Here is a 22,575-nt window from a genome sequence, read left to right on the forward strand (position 1 = left end):
TCACCTCCCTAGGCAAATCTCACCTTTCATTTTCAATGTCTAAAGACAGATCTAAATGTCTAAAGAAAAGACAATTATTATTGAGTAATATAACATCCCCATTTCAGTAGCCTTTGATGGTGCCACAGAACCTCCAAATTGTTCCTAATCCTAGACATCAACATTCCTTTGGAACACCGCAAGGCAATTTTTAAAATATTGGTACCAGAAGAGAATATTTTCTATGGAAACAAAATATACAAACAGTCCCCTTAAGAACTTAAAACACAATCAGTTTTGATTTTCTGTGTTATTGGTGGGGTTGGGCGGGGGGCGTGCAGGGCAGGCAGTGGTTTAGAAAATCCAAAATCATTCTATCTGGCTTTGTTAATATATATAATTTTAATATGTACATGGCTAGTGTGTTAGGAATTTATGGTATCTCAAAACAGGAAATAAAGCCCTGGGGCACAGCCAACAAATACCTAGATTCTCTGTTCTAATCTACTATTCTTTAGTCTTTTTGTCCCTGTGCAGGAGATTGATAACATTGATACCCAGACTGGTTCAAATCATGTCTTATCAGAGTTGTCTAGGTCTGCTTCATTTGTACTTTATTTTTTGGATGAATTTTCTCCCCCTTAAGAGAAAAATGGCCATTATTTTCATTTAAATATTCTCTTCCTGCTTTCTGTGGTCTATAAATGACTTAATGAAAGAGAATGGTAACCAAGAGTGAGATTTGTGACAGACAATTCTACATATAATTAAAAACTACCTTTGAGCAATGTTATTCTATGTCTTTGAACACAAATTTTACTCCTAAGGGGTTACATATATATATGAATGAAGACTACCAAAAAATATGCTGATGAAAATGATGAGAATCCATGTAAGGAATAACTTTTAGAGCTTGAAAATACTGTCATCTGGTTCAAAAAAGTTAAGGCAAAGATTAAATTAGTATGTCTTCCCATAATAATTTCAGTTCTTGGGTATGAAAACATAAGTGCCAATTAACATATTTAACAGCCCTGATACCTAGTTCAATGGGTTACAGGACAGTGCTGGAGAAAATTTACTTCAAGTGTCTGCTCCAGGGAGAATAGTTCTATAAAACTTGGCTCATTCTCCAAACAGATTATACCCTCAGCACACTCAGTCCTCTTATGAGAGAACACGATCAGTACAAGGGGCTCTGATAAAAATGTGTAGATTAGTGTGATTCCATTGGCCAGACCATCCTTTGTCCTCAGTTGTACAGTTTCCTTGTAACAAGGACATCATTTTTGCATTTTAAAGTCTCCACTAGGTTAATATATTGGGGGCCTAAATATGGAACTGCAGAGCAGAATTAGGGACTAAAACAGAGGAAACAGATTCATAAATATGGAAACATTAAAGCAGCTAAATCTAGAAGAAGGATAAGAAGAAACTTAACACTTCTTGAGATTATAGAAGAACCTGAGGAAGACTACTAAAGTGAAATAAGAAACTAGCATAATCTAAGAGTTTGTATTCTGATGTGTGTTGACAAATGTTGCTAAAAGTAAAAAGAGTAGTATTACTGCTGTAGAGCCTTATATAAGAAATGTATTTTAGATAGTTTTATTATTATTTCAGTCAGCACAATTCTGCTGTCAAGGGTGTGTGTGTGTGTGTGTGTATGTGTTTGTATGAGAGTTGTTCAGTCGTGTCCAACTCTTCGCGACCCCATGGACTATAGCCTGCCAGGCTCCTCTGTCCATGGAATTCTTCAGGCAAGAATATTGGGGTGAGTTGCCATGCCCTTCTCTAGGGGATCTTCCTGACCCAGGGACTGAAACCCGATCTCTTGATTTGCAGGCAGATTCTTTATCCTCTGAGCCACCTGGGAAGGCCAGTCAAGGGTATATCCCTGTATTCTCATTATTTTTTTCTTAAAGTTTAAATTGATTGTCTTAGGAAAACTAGCCTGAGACTTTTAGAATGAGCCTCAGAGCTGGAATGGCAAGTCCCAGTAAGTCATATAACTATACAGATAAACTTATGCCACCAATTTTCCTATTGGGTTGGACAATAACAACAACAAAAAAACACATTCTCATATATCCATCTGAGGAACAGAACAGAACAACCATTTCTCACTTTTTTTTGCTATTCTTTTTATACTTACCTCAAAGGGTTTTATATCTAGTCGTCCTGTCTTGCTCAATGAGGTCCGTCTTTCTCTCTTCAACTCTCTTATAGTACATGTGTCTGAGGGATAACTTCTTCCACCTATTGATGCTCTTCTCAGTTCTGCTATGCTATGTCCAGTATTCTTTAAACATTCCGTCTGAAGTTTCTCAAGGGGTTGAGTTTTTATAGAAATTACTGCTAAGTGTTCTGAGATAATGTTTGGATCTATTTTGAGGGGTTTATTCCCAACATGTGGAACTATTTTAATTGCAGAGTCCTCTACAATTGAATCTTTAGTTGATTCTTTATTTAAGTCAGGAATCATGTTAACAGCATGCTCTTGTGCCTTTTCAACAATTCTGTTAATGTCTAGATCTCCAAAGAAACAAGCATTTGAATTCTTTGGACTAGCTGAATCGAAGGGAAAATTTGAAACTTCATTAATAATTAAATTAGCCACTTTTTTAGGGAAAACTCCGTTTGTACTTTTTATATCATGATAAAGATCCTTTTGGGTTCCAGATTGTTGTAGTACATTACTATAAATAGAATCAATAACCTGAGAAACCATTTCTATACTTTCTGGATTTAGAAAGTGTTCTTCAGAATCAGCAACAAGATTAATATTACTCTTTGAAATTTCAGCCGTCACAGATTTTGTCAGTTGAGATGCAATTTTATTTAATTCAGGCTTTGATAAGTTTTTTGCATGTTTGCTTGAGTCACTTGGCAACCTTACTATTTTAGCCAAGAACAAGGCTAGTGCTTCCTCTAAAAACGTGGCATCTAACATAGAACCTTTTTTGGATGAAGACTTTTCCTGGGACTTAAATTCATCAACCATTTTGACTACTTTTTCCATAATTTTAACAGCTTCCAGAGCTAATTCTGGACCTGATAATTCTTCCTGTACTTGAGGTTGAAATTTGGATTTGGAAATTTCTTTCACCATTAAAAACCCTATTATATCAGAGAGGATATTACTCTTACCCATTAAATCTTTAAATATAGAATTGAGTGAGCCAGAGTGTTTTAAAATACTGGTATAAACAGAATTAACTACTTTTTCAATAGCTTCATTGTCAGCCAAAGGTGCAGTAGGTATTTCCTTTGCCGGTGATACAACTTTAATATTATTTTTGGAGATAATTTCTTGTATTGAATTTAATATTTTTGATGTTATTTTTTGCATTTCAGTTTCTAGGGATTTGGGTCTTTCCTTATTGACCTTTGGAAACGCAGATAAAAGCTTCAATAAAAATTTTACAGCAATTTCTTCTATTATGTTATAAGGCAGTATACACGCCTGTGATGGATGAGGCTGGGGAATGTCAGCCATTTGGATCACATCTTTAAGAATATTTTCAACAACATTGTCAACTTCTGCACACTGATACGGTGTTAGCTCTCCAGAAAAGTAGTTCTGCAACTGATTGCCAGTCACTTCTCGTCGAATTAAGTCAACTATGGTTTCTGAAAGAATTCTACATCCACTGGCTGCACAATTTTGTATACTCTCTTGTGACCCAAATTGTGACAAGAGATTATCATAGAGTGATTGAACCACTAATTGAATAGTTTCATCATCACTGGGATGTAAGGATTCCACATACTGTATAATCATATCTTCATCTTTGGAGATCTCTGTTGTAACTGTACTTAATAACTTCATTTGAAGGAAATCCAGTTCTGTAAACCAGCTGCTTTCATATGTTTCTGCTATGGTGTTTGATACGGTTGAGAAAATTTTAGATAAAAGAGTAGAAATCACATTCTCTAAAAATTCATGAGGCAGCATGATGGTATATGGTGATGATGTCTGACATTCTTTGCTGGCTGTTTGAGCCACTTTTTGGACCTTTTTAACAACATCCTTAGTTTCCAGAGGCAAACATGATGAAACTGGAAACTCATCACACAATATCAAATTAAGCTTATGTTGAAAAATTTCATTTATCATTGCACTAGCTAATCTTCTTGCTAAATGTCCCCCATTATTCTTTATATTCTTACAAATGGAGTCTTGAGATTTATATTCCTTCAAAATATTGCACACAGAGGCATGGACAACTTTGTTGACCAATGTTTTATCAATTGATGACATTTTATCTAAAAAAAGTATCTTATTTGAAGAGGGTTTTTCAGTCATTGTGTGACTCTTATCCACAGTTATTGTCTTAACGTTGCATGGTGCTTCATCTATATTTGATTCTTTATGCCTGGGATATTCCTTAGGAACTGATGACAGTTTATCTGCAGGAGGAAAAACCTGATATTCTTTATCTGGCCTAAATACCTTAATTTGAGCATCAGAAAACTCCTTTAATAGTGAATCAATAAGTCTCATAGCTGTGTCATAGAGTTCATCTTGATTTTCATCATCACATACATTTTGACATCTATCATATGTTTGTGTTTCTGGTGAGGAAGAAAATACCAATTTGTTAACCATTTCAGTAATAACATCTTCTAAAAATTTAGCAGGGAAAACCGCAGGTTCTGGAGGGTACTGAGGACTGTCTGGTTTACTAGGTTCCTTTTTAATATCCTTAACTTTCACGCTGTCATTTTCTCTTTCACCCCCTCTCTTCTTTTCCCTCTCTTTTTCTATTTTGCTTGCATTCTCTTTTTCTTCTTTCTCTTTGGCCCTGAGATTTTTGTTGGCTGAGAGGGATAAGTCCTTTGTTAAAACAGACTGTGCAAAATCCTTGCCAATCTCTTGAGTTACAGGCAATGCTTGAGTTATAGGTGATGCTGTATGACTAGGAAGACTTTGTTGTCTTAAATAATCAGCTGATTCTTGAGAATGGTACATTCCAAAGATACTGTCATAAATATTCTCAGTGACATTTTGGACTAATTCATAATCTGAGTACTGTCCTTCCTTTATGTCTATTTGAGCTGAAGAGTCTTTCCTCTCCTCGTCGTTTGGCTTCTGGGTAACTGCTTCTGAAGGTTTCTCGATTGTGTTCTCTGTATTTCTCACTTTGGCTATCAAAGAAGATAACTGAAGGGGGTTGTCTTCTGTTTTTAATGAACTTTCTCTTGTTTTGTCAACCTTCTTCTCATTGCCTATTTTAAAATCTAGTTGAAAGATTTCCCTTTCACCATCAGTAGCTACTAGAATTTGTGTGTGTACCTCCTTACCTTGCCCCTCCTTATCTGAAGCTGATATTCTTTTCTCGTCAGTTTCATTATTTTTGAGTGTTCCCTTCAAATATGGCTCCTGTTTATCTTTAGTTTTTGTAGTTGGACAAGTAACTTTTGATACATTGTATTTTTGAACTGGAATTCCCATTTTGTTTTTATTCTCTTTATTGGCCACACCTGCAGCTGGTCCTGATAACAGGTTAACTACATTGCTTTTCATAATACTAGTTACAGAGGTAACCACTGGGTCTTGGATATCACCTGTTTTCATTGATGTCTCTTTAGTTTCCAAACTTTTCCTTTTGCTCATTGCACCTCTATCTACTTCCAAAGTATCCAACACATTTTTCTGGTCTGAAGTTAGAGACGTGTGTTTATATGACTGTTCTGATAAAGTAAGTTGATTCTCTTTTAAGCATCTGTTTATCTGTGTAGAAGTTTGCTGTGGAAGGTGTTTAACCCTTTGAATGATGTTATCTGGATTTAGAAATGAAAAGAAAGTAGAAGACCAGTCTCCTGAAAAAAGTGGTTGAATCTTGAAAGCAGAGATTGCCTTCTGGGCTAAAGTAGCAATCATTTCTGTAACAATGTTATTTTTACCATTCTTCTGAATATCATTAGATCCATAAGTTTCTATGAACTGATCATACACAAAATCAGATATCTTATCAACTGTCTCTTTATCAATTGGTGGAAAGGAAAACATTTCTTCAGCATTTGGTAGAACTTTAATTTCACTTTTCCTAAATTCTCCTATCAGAGAGTTTGCAAATTTTATAGCCAAGCTCACAACATCTGGCTCTGGTTTTTCTTTTTTCTTAATCTCTTCAGTGATACTTGGAAGAGAATAAAATTTTCGAACAAGGTCAACAATTACATCTTCCAAAAATGTAGCCGAATATAGAGAAGGCTGTGTCTTTTTTTTACCAGGTATAGTACGTACAGAGACATGGTCATAATTAGATAAGCTATTGGAGGATGATTCTTCACCATGTAAAAATGGCTGCAGATGATGATCCATGATTTCCTTCATAATGAAACCAGCTATTTTACTGAGGAATGAGCCTCCATTTTTGTTTGCATCTTTCTGGACTTCAGCTTGAAATTCAGATTTTTTCAAAATATTATTACATATAGAGTTAATCAAATCTTGAATCACTTCTAACTGCACACTTTCTGCATTCTCCTCTGCTGTAGCAAGACAGATCTCATGTTCAGAAATTTCTTTGATGATTTCATCAGTTAGTTTTGATGCTGCATCCACGAACTCATAATCTGAAACCTCTTCCTCTTTTAGTTCACTTTCAGTGTCAGTCAAAGGGAAGATATGCACTAGAAGCTTGTAAATCATATCTTCTAAAAGAGAACATGGCAACACAGTAATACATGATGGCAAGGCATGGCTATCTCTCATGATGACATTGAGTACATTTCTGATGATTTTATCAGCTTGAGGAGAAGAAGAGGAAGAAGATATTAATTCTCCTGAAATTAATGACTTTACCTGGCAGTCATAAATTTCTTCCAAAAGGAAATTATATATTTTTCTTCCAAAACAAGCAGTGTCACTTTGCATAGCCCTATATATTTGAATCAGAGATTTATATTCATCTAATATTTTTTCATAAGTACGGCTGACTGTTCTTTGAACCATTTCTTTATATCCTTCTGAAAAACACATATCAGCATCAAAGCTATCTGCAAGGAAAATCTCTGATGTGGTGAACTCCAGAACAATTGATTTTACTAATGTTGTAACAATGCCAGTAACTTTGGCTTTTACTATATCTGGGTTTTCAGCAGCCAAGACATTGTGTGAGAATGCATAAAGGAGTTTACATAAAAGTTCAGAAATTACTTCTTCCAAAAAGACAGCTGAATTCATGATGAAGGACAACTGTTTTTCTTTAGGATCTAATACTTTCTGTTTATAAGTTTGATCAACTTCAGCTGAAAGGAGAGTTTTATCTCCAGATAAAAATGACTGAAGATGATGATTAAAGATTTCTTTTATTATAAAACTTGCTATTTTTGAAACAGGTATATTATTTATATCTTTTTTATCTTTTGTAAGAGATTGGTATATCCTTGAACAGGAAAGAGCAGCATAAATGGAATCAACCATGGACTGGATGTCTTTTTCTGAAATCATACTATGTTTTTCATTCCCATGTTTAATAATACATACTGCATGTTTTGAAATTATTGACATGATTTCATTTATCAGTTTTATGACTGTATTACTTAAGTCTGATTGAGAAGTATCTTGGTGTTCTGTACTGGAGACCAATGGACTCATCTGCGATATAAGCTGAGACACAATTTTTTCCAAATGAGTATGTGATAACATAGTAGTATATATTGTCGAAGCCTGTCTTTGGGATCTTGATTTAGTAATGTCTTGGTGAACTTTCTTTATCAAAATATCACTACTAAGTTTGGATTGTGACCCAAATGGAAGCTTTTCTGTAAGATTTGGATGAATTTGGAAATCAGAGGTTTCAGCCAGGATGATTTCAGTTATCTTTGCAGCCAGTGTCTTCGTGTCATTTAGAAAATTTTTATCAGGCATTATTTCCATTTCATATTCTTGCACAACTTTGCTGTACACCGTGTCAATAATGTTCTTGACCACATCTCTCTCTACTGGAGGCAAACATAAATTTTTCTCTGCATTCTCTAAAATGCTAACTTTAGCTCTTGAGAATTCCTCTGTTATGAAATGTATGAGTTTTTCAGCTTTATCAAATAGTTCATCTTCTGAATCTCTTACTGATTTTGTTTGTACGATGCCTAACCCCCTGTGGAATATTTTGCTTAAAACCCCAGAAATCACATCCTCCAAAAAAGCTGAGGAATAAACACTGGCATAAAACCACTGCCTTCTCTCATCGCCCAAATATGTGTATGATGAAGAAGGTAATGACTTTCCATCCACAAATGGCTGAAGATGTTGTTGACAGACATATTTAATGATAAAACCTGCTATCCTGTCAATAAGAACATCATTACTACTTGTGACACTTGGCTCAACTAATTCTTGAGACTTAGAGTTTAGAATATTTTTGAATACTGAGTCCACGAGATGGTGGATATCATCTTCTGAATAAAGAAACTTGGTTCCTTCTTCATCTTTTGAGAATCGAATTTCATGTTGGGAAATTTTCCTTCTAATATCACTGATTATATCTGAAGCAATTTCATTGAAATTAGCTTTTGATCTATCTTTCGGAATTTCTCTGTTTGCAACAATGCTATGTGCAGAGGGAAAAATTCTAGATAATAGTACTCTGATCATGTCTTCTAAAAATGTGTATGGCAGCAAGGTGTTATATGGAGATAAACTCTGACTTGGCATGGTAGATCCACTGATGTTACTAAGAATGTCTTGAACAATATTGTCAGTTGTTGAAAGAGAATATGAAGATGACAAATTCCCAGAAAACAGTGGATGAAAAAGGTAATCTGAAATAGCTGCTACAACTAAGTTGGTAATTTTTTCCACAAAAATACTGCTGTCTTCAGACTCTTTATCAAACTCAGGATCTAATCCATACTGTTTTAAAACATTTCTATAAACTGAGGTGACCAATTCGTCCACAATATCTGTATCCACAGAAGGGTAAGACTGTTCTTTGTCATTACATAGAAGGTGAACTTTAGCTTTGTCAAAATGGTTATTTACTGAGTTTACAATTTTTTGGGTCATGTTTTCCAGCTCAATTTCAGTGTTATGCTTTGGACTGAAAATTTTTGATAAAAGTCTGGCAACAATTTCCCTTACAAATGTCTCAGTGTAAATACCTGCGGCTGCTGGCGTCTGGGGTCTGTGTGACTCTATGACTTCATTGAGAACTTGTTTAACCATATTCGATATTGCATCTGAAGGAGTTTTTGGACGAGGTAAACCTTCTCCACACAAAAATGGCTGAAGGTGATTTTCAACAATCTCTTGGATAATAAAACTGGCTATTCGGTCAACCAAAATCGGGCTTCGGCTGAGTATACTTTTCTGTATTGAAATAAGAGAGTCATAGGTTTGCATAATATTTCTATAAACAGAATCCACCATCTTCTGGAGGTTTTTTCCTGTACACAGATATTGATTATCATATATAGTGAACCAAATTTTATGTTTTGAAATAGCTGATATAACCTTATTTATTATACAGGTAGACATTTCATTAAAATCTGAACTCACGAAATATTTGTTTTCCAAAGAGGAAGCTTTACTGGGTGGAGGAATGAGTTGAGATAAAAGTCTTCTGATGATATCTTCTAAAAATGATTGTGATAACATGGTGCTATAGTCTGTTAAAGACCTAGGTTTGGAAGTAAATTCCCTCAGGTTATTTTGAAGTTTCTGTAATATAATTTCAGCATTGAGAGGGTAATATGAATTGTGTAAGAGCTTTTCCCTGAAGCAAGATGGGAGTTGGTAGTCCAAAATCTCTAACAATATGCTATTAGTTATTTGTTCTGCTATTGAAGTACTGTCACATGCCAGATTACCACCACAGGTCACTTTTGATTTATATTGCTGTAAAACACCATAATAAACCGAGTCAACAATCCTACTAACAGTTTCTTTATGGATTGGTGGAAAACATAGCCTTTCTTCAGAATTCCGTAAAACAGTGACCCTTGCCTTATTAAACTCATTCACTATACTGTTGACAAATAATGTATTCATCTCATTGAGCTGGGCATCCATGATGTTTTCATTTTTGCCCAACAGTGAAATAGAGAGATTAAAAAACAGTTCTGAAATTATGTCCTCTAAAAATGTGGCTGAATAAACACCTGTGTTCATATCTCCTGGATAAAGCTTATTATGGATGGCTATTGTATTCATATCCTTTGTTCCCTGTCTTTTAAGAGGTGGCACATTAGCAAAATTTACTGAATATTTCTTGCCAAACGGTGCTTGTATTTTGGAGCTAACTACACTGGGATTATTCAGGGGTCCTGTCAAAGCATGGCCATAATAACTCATGCATCCTAAAGAACCTCTACCTTGTTCCAATTCTGTTAATTCTGGCCTTTTTGCTTTTATACAACTAGGCTGTATTTCTCTTGTTCCATACTTCAAATGCTTGTTTGCAAAAGGTGGACTTTGGGGGAGTTGTATACTGTGATGTAGTTTATCCATCAGTGATTTAACCAAGCTGTGGGAAATAATAGTAAGCATAGAATCTGATGACAATAAATCCGGATCCATTTCTGCCAGATTTTCCAAAATGTCTGACGTATAATCCCCTTGAAACTGTTCCCAGTCCATTGTTCCATTACAGTAGTCAAATTCTTCATCTACACTTTGAAGTATTTTTAAAAGTTGACATTCTTCTGCTGATACCTCTTCAGAAAGAGGGAAATTATCAAGAAAGACAGAGTTTGTGCATTTTTCTAAAAGTGTTCTGATTAGTTTCTCACATACAACATTGAGAAGGAAAACTGATTTAGGGGAGAGCCCTAAGTTATTTCCAAGTATGTTATTATATTGCCCTTCATACGATGATGAGAAAAATGTTCTTGCTTTTATTTCAGAACCCATAGCCTCATCTGGCTGTTCATCTGGTAAAAATAAATCTAAAACAATACTGAAAACTCTGTTGACTATTTCTTTGGATTCATGAGTTTTTAGGCTACCAGCCAGACTATCTAACTTGTGTGCCAAATAATTTAATTTATTTTTTTGAATGATATGATCAATTTGGTGAGTAGCTAATCCCCAGTCTCTGGAACCTTTCTGTCTTTGCATTGTATTTCTTCTGTTGCAAATGGGCATACTATTACTTCTGAGCATGGGAAATGGTCTGTTTCTTCCACTATTTTCAAGGTGATGATTTAAGCCTATTTCTTTGGACAGTACATGAATCACACCTATTAAGAGGTCCTGAAAGAGATCATCAAAATCAGCAGCACTTACTCCTGGGCAGTAAGTGTACTTTCTTGTTAATGAAAACATTTGCTGTGCAATGTTGGTCTCTATGATGTTACTATTTAAAAGGATTTCAGTGATGATTTCAGAGATACTTAGCGCAAGTTCTCCAACAGAAATTGACCTACTCTCAAATACTTGAGAATCAATTGAAATAATAGTGTTAAATGCAGGATTTTGTCTTTCCGATGTTTTCTCTTTTTCTCTAATATCTGTGGTGCTACCAGAAATGCTTGACATTAAATGGCAAATGACAGACTCAGTGAGATGTTCACAAAATTGATGAAGTGAAGAATCACTATATATGCTTCTTAGAGGCGATTTTGATTCATATTTTTTCCTTGACAGTGTGGAAACAATAGACACCTTCTCACTGGAAACTTAAAAAAGAAAACATTACCATTTTAGTTTGCATTAAGGGACATATGGAAAATTCAGTATTTTGATAATTATTTATGTATGAATTTCATCTGTGGAACACCTCACTAAAAAAAAAAAAAAAAAAATCTAGTCAAGAAAAATACTGGGTTTTCTTCAGATACTTATTTCCCACTTGTGGAATCTTAATTTTAGCCATAAAGTTGAGAAAATAACCCTGAAGAATTCAAATATCTAAGTCTACTGCTGGTATCTGTTTTGCTTAGATGGTTAAGGTGCTCTAAAGAGCTGGAATTCCTGGGGCAGAGAAATGATTTCCAAGTGTTATATCTTAACATGTGCACAGTGATCTCTGTGGAATCAGGCAAGACCAGTGGCGAGTGGAGGCTTTAAGCTGAACTTTGACAATTAGATGGGTTTAGATATCTTGAGATGAAGGAAGTAAGGAAAGGAAGCTCCACATGGAAGGAGCATGAGTGACATCACTGAAAAACCCTAGACATGTCTGGGAATAGAGAAGAGACGTGATAGAAGGAAAGGGCTAGTGGTAAAGAATCTGATCTCCCAAGACAGTAGACACAGGTTTGATCCCTGGGTCAGGAAGATCCCCTGGAGAAGGAAATGGCAACCCACTCCAGAATTCTTACCTGGAAAATTCCATTTACAGAGGAGCTACAGTCCATGGGGTCACAAAAGAGTCAGAGACCTAGCAACTAAACCACCACCACAGAGTCAAATACCAATGGGATGGGATTACGAATCTTATCTTCTCCTATCTTCTTTGTTTTTCTTTATTCTTTAAGTTCAGTTAGGCTCTACTTGAAGAAATTATACTTATAAGCTTGGAACTGCAGACACACCCAACTGTCCACCTTGAAATAATACCAGTTTTAATTATAGGAAATGGCCTCATTGTACAAGTAGTTAGGACTGATAATATGTATTCTACTATTTCAATGATGGTGAAGTGATGTATCTAGACTGGTAAAGTAGCAATTAATTACTGGCAACTGGAATTAATGATCCAGCTCAAGGCTATAATAGTATTAGATGGAATTTTATGAAACTGCCAATAATTACCAGGTTTGACATAAAGTGGCTATCATATAGTTCAACCAAACATACAGATGTATCCATGCTCAGTCGCTAAGTTGTGTCTGACTCTTTTGCAACCCTGTGAACTGCAGCCTGCCAGGCTCCTCTGTCCATGGAATTTTTCTGGGCAAGAATACAAGAGAGGGATACCATTTCCTCTTCTGGGAGACCTTCCTGACCCAGGGATCAAACCCACGTATCTACATCTCCTGCACTGGCAGGCAGATTCTTTACCACTGAGCCATCTGAGAAGCTAAATATACATACAGATAAATATATTTTCACCTTCTTAAAAAAATGCTTTCAAGGATATGTTTAGAGTATTATACCTAAAAGGAATATAATAATACTGTAATACAAACAAAACAAGATGTTTAATATCACTGTTCTTACAAACTGTGACTAATCATAGTAATGACTTCAACTGTCCACCTTAAAGTTGAAACACAACTTTCAATCAGTTACCTGTACGTTTGGTATAATTATAAATAAGTCATGCATGACAACTTTAAAAATGTTTAGAACTCAGACCTCATGTTCAAAGCAATATTTCCCGCTTTTCAATAGTCATATTTTCTCTCATCTGCAGATATGGAAAAATGAGCAATACACCTTTTCAGATTCAAACCATATGAATTTTTAACTTTTTTTTTTAGTATTCTGTTGTATTAAGAAGTGATTAAACACCGTCCCTCTAGGGCTGTTTTCAGAAAAACAGTAAATGAAGCTTCTTGAACTGGAGCTCTTTTATATATATCTGATTATTTTCTTTGTAAATTAAGCCCACTCTTACTTACCTCTAGTTTCAAAGTTCTTGAAATATGTGACCACAGATGTTGTGACATGTCTGGATACCAGGTGAATTTCATTTGGACCCAGTTCATGGTCAGCAAAAGCAATGACTTCAACTTCCTTCAGCGTCTTTATTTTCAGGTAACTCTTATTTTCCCATTTTTGCAATAAAGAAAAATCTTCCCTTTTGACCTCAGCTTTTTTGTTTTCTTCTTCAAGTATATAGCTGATTCTTTTATCCCACATTCTAAGCAGACTTTTCTCCTCATTCTTTTGTCCTCCAGATGTTTCAGACAAAGGGTCTTGCTTTGATATGAAAAATGGTTTCATTGTTTCCGTGCTTTCATTAATGTGTGGTTGATTTGGAAATCCATAGCTTGACAGCACAGTACTGACAATATTTTCTGCGGCTAAACAAATTTTGAGTGGAGAAACACTTGTCTGAATTTGGTTAGGCTCAATAACTGGTTTGGAGATCTCATAATGAAACACCCTTGGATTTTCACCTTTTCTCATTTCTATAAATGACATTACTTGCTTTAATGCTGTTTCTGTGGATTCATTTGCTTTCTTTAACAGTTTTTGTAAGACACTCCCTTCAGGGAGGGAGCTCTTTCCTTTCATAGCTTGATCAAAATAGCCCAAGTCAGATTCCTTTGGGATAGCGTCTTGCACTTTGTTTCTCGAAGATGAAGGTCTATTTTCTGAATCAGGCCTTCTCATTGGCTCTGAGTTTCTAACTGTGTCTTCTACAGAGGCTCTGGAATATGAAGGTAAATTTGATGAAGACTTATACCTTTTTTTCATATTTTCCTCTGAATAAAAACCCAAATCTGGAACACTGCTTTGTGGAAGATTATTCCCAAAACTTACTTCCTTTAACTTTGACATGGGCATTTTCGTATCAGTTGCTAATTCAACCTGGTTAACAATGTAAGTATTTTCTACTCCTTGGAAGAAATTTTCCTTGGGAAGGTTTTTGATTAGAGACTCACTGAAATGAGCACACTGGTCCATCAGTGTACCAATGATCTCACTTGCTGCAGTGTTCTCTTTCAATATGCTGACGGAAGATGGTTCCACTTGGCTTATTTCTTTGTCTAGCTTGTTCTTAATTACACCAAGCATGTTGTGGACAATATTAACAGCATATGTAAGTAATTCTGAATGGAATGAATGAACCTGTAGAAGGGTATTCTGTACATTTTCCTTGGAAACAATAGTACTTGACTTGGATTCATCAGAAAATTTTTTCAATGGTTGTAACTTTGGCAACATCTTTTTGCTTAATAGTCTTTGTTGGACAGGAAAAAGATTTTCTATAGGCATTTTCACTATTTCAGAAAACTCGTATTTAGAGATATGTTTAAACTGTAAGTCCACAAATGACTCTAAGATGTTTAAAACCCGTTCTACAATTTCTCGAACAATTTGGTTGCTAGAGCCCAAAGCACTTTGGTCTTTGGTTTTAGTGTTATATACTGGTACATTGCTGAGGATGTCCTTGGCTGGAAAACCATATTTACTTTTAGTAGTAATGTGTTCTTTCCTATTTGCTGGAGTTTCTTTACCATATGGGGTGGTCATCTGGGACAAAAAGCACAGCTGTAATTTTTCAAGCAGCATTTCAACAATTTCCCTTCCAAACATATTAATTTGTGCTTTGTTGTTTTCAGCTCTAGTAGAAGCTCCCTTAAAACAACTATAAAACCGATTTTCACAGTCCTCAAGATGTGGCAGATTTAAAAGCGAAAGAGAATATTCTAATTCTTTTGCTTTTATTGAAATTTCAGTCAAATCATTTTCAGCTATCATTAAGAGCTTACATTTTTCGTTTTCCATGTCATTTGATTCTGCTTGCCATTTGTCAAACATTTTTTTAAATATACCTTCTTTAGGAAAAATCTGCTCTAACTGTGAAGAAACATTTTCCAAGTAGAAACAGGCTTGTGGTCTGGCAAGAGACTCTGCACCTTCATTTCCGCGTGAACGTTTGGTTTCATCCAGATGTGAGAATTTGACAGGATTAGCTGAACTGTGGTTATTGATGGCATATAATCCTTGCAAAACTGTAGTAACTATTGTATTTGCTGCCATGATTTGATCAGATGGTAAAGCTCTATTACTTACCATTGCTCTAGCTTGTGTCACCTTTTCCAATTCTTTAACAGTTGTTTTCAGGATATTACTTATTATATCCTTGGCATACATTTTTAGTTGCGAAGTAGGCAGTTTCATTTCCAGTAAGTTTTTGGCATCTCCTGTTGACAGGATGTGTGGCAGCCCAATATCAGTCTTGGACCAGACATCTTTTGGGGTCTTCTCTCCAGGACTTGATTTGGTCCTGCTCTTGCCCTTAGCATGACTAGGTCCTATGTGTGGTTTTGTTCTAAGTTTAGGCAAAGGAGTAACTTTTGATCTTGCTTTTAAACTTGTTTTAACACTTGGCTTAGGGCTCACTTTAGAACTGTGTAGTCTTAAAGGTTGCAACTCATCAGAACAATTTTCATGGGACACAGTCTCTTCAAGATAAAATGAGGCAAAATTTGTGATCTTACTGAGAACCACTTGGATTAAATCTTTCCCCACTTGTGATGGTGAATATCGTAAAAATGTGTTTTCCAATAGAGAGATATTTTGACTGTCTGCATAATGATAAACCTGTGGTAGCACAAATCTAGTGACACTACTTCCTATTCCTGCTTTAGTTTCTTTGATGCATGGTGATTTCTTTGGTAAAATATTTTTGTCAGCTGGTTCTACTTCATTATTTTCATATAATGATGTCATGATTACAGAGTACATGTTCCCCAAAACATTTTCAATTATGTCACTTGCCGTACTGTTGATATGTGATTGACAGAAGTTATTTTGTGTTATGTCTGATGTTTTAGAGTTAAAGTGGGATTTTTCATTAAAGGAAGGCAAATGGCCTATGATTTCTATTATTTTTTGATACACTTTACTTAAAACTTCTTCCACTGCGCTGAATAATGCAGTTCTTTCTTTTTGTTTTGATTTTTCATTTCTTATAAATAATTCTTCTAAAATGATTCTTTGGCTTTCCCTTTCCAATGCCATTTGGTTTTGTTCTAACGGATACTTTGAAAACAGAGACAGTTTGGTGTTTTTTTCCTGAGCTTTTTGTCCCAGTGATATTTCATTTGATACGGTTAACTGTGAAAATAAATTAGGATTGTCTTTTGAGGAAAAACTGATATCCTTTGCAGCTCTTTTATTATGTAAACTCTTTAAGATACCATTGACAATTTCACTTACAATGGTAATTTCTTGGAATGAAACATTGTTTGGATATGGATGCATCTTTTGGATTTCAAGGTCTAAGTCATTTTTAATAAAATTCAAAATGGCACTGGCAATGATGTCAGAATATTCCTTAAGATGAGCTTGTGATAGATGAATTGTAGATCCAAGTTTTTCTCTGTAACTGGCAAAAGTGGAATCTGTGAGCTCTTGGCTGAGAATAGTTTCATTTGATATTTTCAGAATATTCACATTTGATTCCACCTGGCTTGGTTCATGAAAGATGATGCCATCTTGCTTACAGTTTTCCAGTTCTGGTCTCACAAATGACTTTTCTTTAGGCTGGAAAGCAAGCATAATAAATGAATCTATTCTTTCTGTGGCAAATGATTCTAACCAATTAAAAATATTTTGAGTAATGAAGTTAGCACTTTCCTCACATGGGTCAGGAACAGATTTCTTGGGGTCTTCTTTCTCTACTATAGTTATCTGGCTATCATTAACATAAGCTGGTTTAAGAATTTTTGAAGATGGAAAATGCTCTGTTTTTCTTTCACTTTCTGACACCGTAAGAAGAGACTGTTGACACTGTAGTTTTGAAAACGTATCACAAAAGGTCAGAGGCAATCTAGTAGAAGTAGGATCCTTTGCATTTATGCTAAGCATGACAGCAGAACTGAGATTATGAAGTACAACATCTACTATATCATTGGATATCAAAATAACATCTGATTTAGGAACTGAAAACTTTGGAAGAATTTTATTTACACCCTCAGTGTCAGAATTTGCTCTGGAATGTTTGCCAGCTATGGTACATTTCAAAGTGGGTGTGGCAAATGAGAGATTATTCTGGTTGAGTGTTTTTTCATAAATATCACATAAGACACTTTCAATGGTATCTTGTATTTGAAACTGAAGTACTTTTCGATACTCAATCTTCTTAAACAGCTTTTCAATAATACCTTCTTGCTGATCTGAACTGATCTCTTTGTCAAAACTGTTCTTGTCACATTTTCCTTTGGATGATACAATATCTAACACTGTGTTAACAATTTGTCTTGTAATACTTTCAGAAACCACAATGTTATTGGTTAAGAAAGGATTTTCCTTCTCTTTATCTAATTCATTTTTGATTCCTTTTAAAATTTTTCTGGCCACTTCTGTTGCATATATATTTAATTTGTTCAAAGAGACCTGACAAAATGAGTTGGTGTTTTGTGACATAACATTATCCACTGAGCAAGAGGAAAGCTGACCCTCAGAATACAAATCTTTGGCTGACAAAGCTTTGCTTATTGTACTCTTACCCTGTTGAACAGGTAAAGCCATTGGAACTGTGAAGTTGATTTGGGGACAAAAAAGAGACTCTACTTTGGAAGTTACAAAAGTTTCTAAACTTGTTAATATTGCCTGCACAATATCTTCAACTATGTTTCCTTTAGCTTGTCTGCCAATATTGAATCTGGACTGAAGAGTATAAGGATTCTTGTTCAGTGCAGTGATGGAGGGTTTTCCTCTTCCATAGGTGTGTTCATGGAAAGAAACATTTGCTGAGAAGGTGATGGTTTTATAGCTATTTTCACTTGCAATTGTCTCTGTCTTAGCAGCTGTATAAAGTTTATCAAATACAGTTGTAACAACATCATCTGCCACTATGGTTACATCTGCTTCAGACACCATCATTTTATCTATAAATGGAACAGACGTTTGAGCAATTGGCTTGTCAACATTGGGAGGGATGTCGCTTAAAAGAGAATGGGAGAGAAAAAGCATATTTAATTGACTGACCAAAGCATTTTGAAAGATCTCATTCAAAATATTTCTTATAATGGGGACAATTGGAGATTTCTGTGGCTCTTTGAGCTTTACTTCAAGTTTGTTTAAGGTTCTTTCTAGAACCCATTGTTGAAGAGAATTTGATTGAGTTTCTTCTCTTAGTGGTATTTCCTCACCAATGAATTCTTTCTCTGCATTTGTAGCATCTTCTAGAAATGAATCTGATTCAGCTCCACCAGGAAGAAAATTTCCATAGATTGGCCTGTATCCATAAGTTTCACTGTCTCTCTCTTCAGATTCAGTTTCATTAAGCATATCTGAGGATACTGCATCTAAGATTAAACTGACTATATTCTCTAGCATTTGTTTCTCAGGTGGTGGTGTTTCCACACTTGTCCTCAAATCTAACGAGTTCATATTTAATTCTGTTTGAATAGCTTTCAAAATAGCACTTGATACTTTCTTTGCATTTGTGTATAAAGCTGACTGCAATAGTTCTTCATGTGTGTCTGTGAAAACACTGAAGCTTTCACATTCCACGTTCATCTTACTGCTTTTTTTATTTTCATCATTAGTAGAATCCAGAGTTTCTAAATTTCCATTGGCAAAGCCTTCCAGTTTAGCAAAAACCATATTAAGAATATCTGAAGCTACCGCTTTTAGCTTATTTGAATGCATTTCTTTTGCACTCCCTGTTTTGGAAGACTTGGGAGCAATAGGTTTTTCCGTGCTTTTAGTTATCTCTTTATCACCCTCTTGAACCATCCTGGAAACTATGCTGGAGATTATGTCAGTGCATTTGGCCATTTCCTCAATAATTGAAGTAAGTGATAGGTTGTCAATATCGAGAGACTCTGAGGTAGCTTTACATCCAGAACTTACTGAACTAGTATCTGTGTCGACACTACATAATTTTGCAATGATATATTCCAAAATTGTTGTGGAAATGAGCTGAATATTAGACTGCAATTCAGTGGCTCTTTGCTGATTCTTGTTTGTCTTCTCTCTACTTACCTTAGAACAAGATGGCTGACAGTGAGGGTGGGCCCCTATGAGCTTGCATAACATTTCATAGAGTGTTTCCCCAATATTATCTAACACTTGTAATCTGGAATTCTCTTTCAGATCTTTTCCATTAATGACACTATGGAGAGCACATGGAGTAGCTAAAATTTTGTAAAAAGATTTTTTATCCTGTCTGCTTGGCAAAATGTTCCCTTTATCAACTTTATCAGATCCATGTGAAGCTGTTGGCTTTGAGTTATCTGAAGAGAGTGAAATATTGCTTTGATCTGGATGTCCACTTGATAATATTTCACAAATACAAGTTAATAATGGTGATTCCATGATGTCATCATTGAGATCTGAGACAAGAGATTCTAATTTCTTAGTGTCAGTAAAACATCCTTTACCTGTGAGGGATTTGGTATAGTTTCTTTCCCTAAGATTTAGGTTTTTCTCACTGAGTTCTAGTTCATTCTGGATAGCACGCAAAACGATGTTTACCACTTTAGCTGTGTAAGTACTAAGTTGAGATTGTAATGAAGATTTGTCTGCAAGTGAAGGTTTGAAGCCCGTTTGCAATTTTGGACAAATAAATAACTTCAGCTTTTTAAAAACTGCATTAATGATCTTATCAGTAATTTCATCTGCAGGTTTTGGTTCACTCTCTTTAGATTTTAACAGGGAAGGTTTTGCCATATCTCCATCTAGTGAAGACAAATATTTCATTTTCTTTTCACTGTCAAACCATATTTTTAGTGGCTTTTTATTTGGTGCTGCTTTGACCGTGTGGAGAGTGTCAGGACTCTCTAGAGAAGCTGGATGAACTGATGATGAAATGGAACTTTTGGTGGTACTGGGAATGCAGCTTGCTTTTTGAAGTATGTTTAGTATAGTGTCTGTTATTTCCTGAGCTACTGTACTAATTTCTGACACAGAAAACAGCTGGTCCATCCATTCTTGATGTAATGGTTCCTGAGGTTTTTCTGAAACATGAACTGAAGCTTTGTCAGTTCTACTTTCTAAGTGACCAGGAGGAACTGAAGATATGTCCTTGAGCATTTCTGTTAAAATACTTTTAACTGTGTTTTCTGAAGCCTTTTGTATTTGATGCTTTTGATCTTGGCTGAAAAATAAAATGTCTTTATTCAAACAGGGTTTTTCCTTCAAAATTTTTCTATCCTTAAAAAATGGTAGCTCAGTCCTTAACCTGCAACTGTGAAATGTAGCTTTGCTTCTTGTAGAAGCAGGCTTTGTAGGTAGTTTGCTATTTCTTTGGAATTCTAGACAAGTGCTTCCTTTTGTAAACCAATGCTCAGGAATTTGTTCTTGTGGTTTTGCTTTTTCATCTTTGAAAGATGAATCAAGCACATTTTCCACAATTCTGTCTACTTCTTCATTATCATCTTCAGAATAAAGGACCATGCCAGGAACATTAATAGGTGGAAATGGTCTTCCAGACCTAGGGCCATTAGAAAATCTAGTGCCAGTGAGTCTGTACTTTACATCAGTGTTAGAAGGACTTCTCAGTCTAGAATGTCTACATTTTTGATTACCAGCTTTTACTGGTTCCTGATGTAGCTGAGTAAAGATATCATCAAGCAACTTAAGGAGTACTACTGTTTCTTCAGATGCAATAAGTCTCTCATTATTAAGTTCAGTTTGTACATATCCTAGTATAGTGCTGATTGCTTCCTCTATATAGCCAACCAAAGAGGACTGGGAAAGAATATTTGACATTAAATTCTGTATCTTTTCTTTAACAATTACATTAGCTGCATCAAGTTCAGGATTACATTTATTTTTGTTGGCTTTTATATGACACATATATGTTGGGTCTGTCATATGTTGCTGATGGGAAAGTTTAGTTGCCTCTTCAAGATGAGGAAGTTTACTTTGCTTATTAGCTGTAAGAGTCATCAGCTTTTCTAAAATGGCATGCACCATATCCTCTGCAACATCACACATGGGTTCTGCAGTAGAAGGCACTGAAGCTATTAAAGGTTTTCCATATGATAGAGTGAGAGATTCTCCACTGGGTGTTAGGCTTGGTTGAATGTTGACTGGTAAATCTTCTTGTGAATATATCTGGACACATTTTTTCTCAACTGCAGACTGTAGTTTCTCAAGCATATTTTCCACAATTTCTGAAGCTACTGAGCAGATATCAGTATTGGAAACCAAGTCTCCTCTTACAGGCTCACTTTGGTCAACAAAAACTTCAGCAGTAACAGAAGAAATAGAGGGAATGGCATGTGTTAAATCAGACATTATTTCTTGAAAAATGCTTTCCAAAATCAATTCAGTTTCTCCTTTTAAGTGACACTTAAAGTTAACAAAAACATTCTTTAAATTCTTCATTTCATTCACGGCTTTTGCTTTTTGATCAGAAAACGGTGGATTCTCTAAACCATCTGTTTCAGTGGTAGCATCCTTTGATTTTTTTGTGTCTGTTTCAAGTGATGCTAGAAGATGACTATCAGATTTACAACTTCTGAGGTCAGGGTATGTATATATAATGTTTGTTTCATTATGTTTTAGTTCATTTGTTACAGATTGTCCTGTAATGTGACATGTTTTTCCCACAACTGCTTTTTCCACATGGGCAGATGGCTTTAATGGTGTGGTTGGTCTCCTTACTGATATGTCAACTGCAAATGCACAGGGCTCTCTCTTAAATGATTTAGTTGTTGCAGAAGTGTAGCTTCCGTAAGTAAACTCTTCACTGCATGTGCTACAAAAACTTGAACTATCTGAGGAGAGGACAGAGTCATCAGACACTGGATATGTATTATTTTTCAACCTTTCTTCATACTTTGTGATGGCTGGGTATAATATACTGGTAACTGTAGCCACAACCCAGGTCATTACATTCTGAATTATGCTATTCAGTTCTTCAGAAGTTACCTGGTTTGAGGCAAGCAGGAATGAAAAGAAAATCATGTAACTATCTACTCTATGATGCAACAGACGGTAACATTTGATGTTTTATATCAAACAATGCATAGCTTGATACCATCATGGTTATAAAGAGAACA

The 22,575-nt window shown here is 35.4% G+C and overlaps 1 protein-coding gene across 1 annotated transcript in view; it reads right to left on the bottom strand.

Annotated features, from left to right (window-relative positions):
• FSIP2 (fibrous sheath interacting protein 2) overlaps positions 1–22,575 on the bottom strand; it is a 149,125-nt gene that overhangs the window by 26,333 nt on the left and 100,217 nt on the right. Inside the window, exons 16-17 of the mRNA XM_061433413.1 lie at positions 13,501–22,444; positions 2,135–11,610 (exon numbers count right to left, since the gene is read on the bottom strand). Coding sequence (XP_061289397.1) covers positions 2,135–11,610; positions 13,501–22,444 — 18,420 coding nt within the window. The remainder of the gene's footprint in view (positions 1–2,134; positions 11,611–13,500; positions 22,445–22,575) is intronic.

Source organism: Bos javanicus, chromosome 2 (genome assembly GCF_032452875.1).
Source record: "Bos javanicus breed banteng chromosome 2, ARS-OSU_banteng_1.0, whole genome shotgun sequence".
NCBI classification, from domain to species: domain Eukaryota; kingdom Metazoa; phylum Chordata; class Mammalia; order Artiodactyla; family Bovidae; genus Bos; species Bos javanicus.